General features: G+C 33.7%; 1 protein-coding gene across 1 annotated transcript; it reads right to left on the bottom strand.

Annotated features, from left to right (window-relative positions):
- Positions 1-833: 833 nt before the first annotated feature.
- Positions 834-3600, bottom strand: LOC113494913. The gene is made up of 2 exons (XM_026873432.1): positions 1787-3600; positions 834-1689 (listed from the first exon to the last, which is right to left on the bottom strand). Exons 1-2 carry the CDS (start codon positions 2637-2639, stop codon positions 1529-1531), a joined length of 1014 nt encoding a protein of 337 aa, XP_026729233.1. The 5' UTR covers positions 2640-3600; the 3' UTR covers positions 834-1528.
- Positions 3601-4946: the final 1346 nt, after the last annotated feature.

Below are 4946 nucleotides of genomic sequence, written 5' to 3'. Positions count from 1 at the left end.
TTTCTTTCTTTAAAAAATCGCACTTAGAAGGGTTCAATTTTAAATTAACTTTCCGCAATCTTTCGAAAACATCTTGTAGATTTTTATTATGGATGTCTAGATTTCTGCCAAAACAAATTAAATCATCTAAATATATCAAACATTTCTCATAAGTGAGACCTGCTAGAGCCACATTCATCATCCGAGAAAATGAACTTGGGCTTGTTTTTAACCCCATTGGCATCCGAGTCATTTGGAACTGACCAGACGCAAATGCGGTAAATTTACGGCTGTTTTCATCTAATTTTACATTATAATATCCTCGGTGTAGATCTAAATGACTAAAATAAATACTACCAGATAAGGATTCTAATATCTCGGTTATGTCTGGTAAAGGGTATTTATCATCTACTATGCAATTATTCAATTTTCTGTAATCAATGACTAATCGCCATTTTTTAGCACCGGTTGTGTCTGATTTTTTCGGAACTAATAGCACAGGGCTTGACCATTCGCTTTTACTTGGCTCAACTATGCCTTCTTTGACCATTTCATCTATTTGTTGCTTAACTTCATGTTTCTGGGCATGTGGTAATCTATACTGTTTTGAAAAGAATGGTGTAGTGCCTGGTTTTAAAGTTATGGTATGAGTATAAATATCAGTGGTACTCAACTTATCTCCCGGTAAATAAAAAATATCCGCATATTTGGCACATAAATTTCCAATAGATATTTGTTCCTCGTCATTCATATGAGAAAAATTAACATAAGAAAATAATTGTTTAACTCTGTCTGCCTTATTTTCTATTTTATCAAATGAACAAATATTGTAATCGCTTAATTTGTGAATATCAAAATTAAATGTTGATAACGTTACATTATTTTCTGTTGTATTTAGTATTTTAATAGGTAAAACACCTTTAACAGGAGAAGCAATGGAACTAGCTAAATAAACACCATCCTGTAATTCAGTCGAACAAATTACGCATTCTTCTTCAAACTGTGTCTGAATATAGTGAATAGACTCGCTCCTAGCCGAAACTTCTAATAAGTTATTACTTTTAGTTGTAATTGGTAAAGTAATCGTTCGATTTATAGTATCACGCAAAGTCAAAATATTTGTATCGAAATTCAAAACAGATCTAAATCTTCTTAAAAAGTCTCGACCGATGATACCGTTTGATGTAATAGGCAATGTATTTAAAACATAAAACTTATGACTAATAGTTACATCATCACTACTCAATTGTAGATACACGTACCCTAATGCACGGACTTTGCCCCCAAGACCATTTATAGTAATGTCTTCTTTATGCAAAGTTAAATTTAGGCCAATTACGTAACTATATTTAATTGCACTTAAAGATGCACCAGAATCTACCAAAAATGAAAATAATTTTCCATTTACTGAAAAACATGTAAAAAAATCACTATCGCATGATAAAATTGAATGTTGCTTATTATTGGTCACGAAAAAATGTTTCAGTCACATTCGATTGTGAACTTTGGGGCTCTGTATTAGGCAATGAATTTAAAAAACTTTCTTCATCTATAACGTTAACATTAGGTTGTTGACATATCCCTTGTTTTCTTGTGGACTTACCTCTATATTGTTGACCGCTGAACCGATGTCCTCGCGTCGGTGCACCTCGGGTCGTGACCTGCTGATACCATCCTCGCTGATTTCCTCGAAAACCTCGTCCTTGTCCTCTATATGAAGAGTTTGAGTTGTAGAAGCCTCCTCGATTTCCTCTAAAATTATATTTTTGTCCTCTGTTATGATAAGAATAAAAAGTTTTATGCATACCCATAATTTCGCCCGAACCCGACGCGGTGGTGACCTCCTCATCCATGGCAGCCTGGATTGCGTCCTTCAAAGTGCTAAAATTCCTGGCAGCAATAATAGTACTGAGCCTACGATCTCGCAAGCCGTCGGCGAATTTTTTGATAGCTATATTTTCATTTAATGGCTTTAAAATGCTGTAATTTTCTGACTTGCCGTTCGCTTGCGAAATTGTAAGGTCAACAAATAATTCTGATAGTTGGTTTCCAAAATCTGAAATAGATAAATCATTTTGCTTAATATGTTCTAATTTACTTGAAATTGCAGTTGCTGATTTTCGAGGTAATAGTTCTTTTCTCATATCCGTAATTAAATCATCTACACTTGCATAACTGGAATTCAACCTTAATTTTGCAGCTTGAGACAATCTACTTTTTAAGACAAAATTAATCAAATTTTTCTTACATACATCCTTGTCCAATAGAGAGTTATAATATTCTATATTGTCAATTAATTGCTTCGTATTAGCCTCTGTATCTGTCATACAGGGCAATAAGTTCAAGGCAGTCTTTAAATCAAAAGTACTCATTGTAACAAAATCTTCGGAATTTTTATCGCTTTGACATAAATCTACAATTTCATTAAATAACGTTAAAAATTGTTTACAAAAACTATGCACAACTGGATCATCATCGTCGTCCTTTCTTAATTTTGACTTATATGTATTTAACCAGCATTCAAATTGCTCATGCACTATATTAGCTTCACTTAGTTTGCTTTCTAAAATATGACCTTGTCTTCTCTTTGGGCCTATTTTTATTAAATAAGTTCTGATCTCTTTTAATTCATTATATAACGACTGTAAAGTAATTGCCATAACTTACCACACAAACGCTGATGATGCATTATTTGAGTAAACATGAACTATTAATAACACTAAAGTCCATTAAATAATATGTCCATTATATATTTTAATTTTACTCCCATATATTAAGACGTTACCTATTTTAACTAGTGCCCGAGCAGTATGATATATTTACGAAAACGCACTTTTAACCGCACTGTGAAGCACTTATTGGATACCGCACATTTAATCACTTTAACAGATCGTTTCACTAAACAACTCCTGGATAAAGTTTATTCGGAGCCTGCTGCGCCTCTCTGTCAAGACGCCCGGGAGTCGCCGCTGGTCGTCGGAAAAAAGAATCCCTCAGTGTAGCTCTATTTATTTGCCTTGATATCCATCGCAAATGGCACTTCTTATAAGTACTGTAGGCAAGATACAGTAGCCCCAGACATAAAAATAATATTATAACGCACAGCAGTATTTTTGTGGTCGACATATGCTGCTGTATTTCCTCCGTCGTAGCTTGGTTAACACCTCCAGCAGCATTCTGAGCGATGACTACTTCTTGAGATTTTTGGTTACCCATAGTAAATTTTCAGTTATTTTGTACGACACAAGAATTGAAGCGTCCAACTCGTAAGTGCAACCGATTTGTTGTAACTGCGCCATAGTCATCACTTTTAATTATTTCTGAGTCCCGTAGCAACCAAATCAATTAATCCAATAAAAGTTCCACTCCATTTATGTATGCACCGTCTCAAATAACCGACTCGCGCGGACAGCTGGCAGGGTCGCCATGTACGGGAGGTGTTAGAAAACACATTGAAACTACGAGATCTCAGGTATGACTGCACTTTAATTATAATAAAGCAATGATTAAATACAGTAAAAATGAGGTTACACGTGGAGTACACAAAAGGTAAGATTGGTTACACATTAGATCATTATTACATACATAGATATACTTAATACTTACACTACACCTAACAAACAATTGAGTAAATAAATGAATCCTCTAAAGCATGCAACTTCGAAGGTTTACAATTGGGAGTCAGAATAATGCAATAGAGCAATAGAGTACTGAACATTTGTATGAGATAAGATATTCGCTAGAAACACCCCTGATAGTCCCAACAGAGCTGTGTTTGTGTGACTAATGTGCACTGTATTGATATTTAAGTCGGTTCATTTTCACGTTTTCGAGTTATTAGAAGTTTTGGTATGGGTTAAAACGTGTACGAGAATGGATAAAGTCAAAAACGCTAAATGACAAACGATCACAAATTGTCAAAGGCGCAGATTGTCAAAGCGTAAAACGTCAAAGGTGCACGATGTCAAAAATCCTTCAGAAACTTAGTAATTGCTTGACATTTTTACTATATATCTAAAAGTCTCTATTTTTATATGATGTAAGTTTTTATTGTTTAACGTTAATATAAAATTAAGAGCCTACTATTTTTACTCCGTTGCTTGCTGTTCGTTTCTGACACAATTTATTTATAGACTAACCAAAAAATGACGATCTTTACCTAACTTAGAACAAATAGGAACAATTTATACCTAAGTGCCTCTACTAAAGTAAACGTTTATTTTACACAGCTTTGCGTCAAAGGCATAAATGAAATGTAAATTGCTTCAACAAGGATCTCTCGTGTGGTTTCCCATGTTGAGATGTATTGTGAGATCTTTTAGAATGCCATTTTATCACAATACTTGCTACGTGGACTATAAACTATACTGAAAGCGAAATATGATTTTTAGATTTTTTGTCTGTCCGGAAATATCTCGGAAAGTTTAGATTTGATTGAATATTTCAGAGAATATTAAAAAGAAAGCCGCAAATAATATATTTCACAAATAGCCCCGGTATTTGTTACGGGGAGTGAGCAGCAACAATTTATTTGTCTCAAGAATAAACTAATAAAATAAGTACATAACATATTTTATTAAAATAAAATTGACCAAATTGTGTGGCGAAATCCTATATGTTGCCACAAAACTTCTTAAAAATTATCACGCTATTACCAAGTTAATAGTATTTTTACAAAGTGGGTAATCGGAGCTAGCGTAGATCATTATTATTAAACTTTATTGTTCTTGACAATATTTAAAACCACACAGCCAAGTTTGCAGGCAACAGCTAGTTTCCAATAAATTGACCAAGGCGGGAAAACCTTAAAAACGTTTTCTAATCTAAATCTACAAAAATATCTTTGAACAAAAACGAATCCACTCGAGTCAGAACTTAAAGATGTCATCATTAAAATATTCCATTCGGTTCATTTCCTTCAAATTTTCGTTTTGTAAAAGGCAATTGAGGCGTATTTCTTGAATAAA

The sequence above is a fragment of the Trichoplusia ni genome, chromosome 6 (assembly GCF_003590095.1).
Source record: "Trichoplusia ni isolate ovarian cell line Hi5 chromosome 6, tn1, whole genome shotgun sequence".
Taxonomy (NCBI): Eukaryota; Metazoa; Arthropoda; class Insecta; order Lepidoptera; family Noctuidae; genus Trichoplusia; species Trichoplusia ni.
This window is presented reverse-complemented; position numbering and strand designations above follow the sequence as displayed.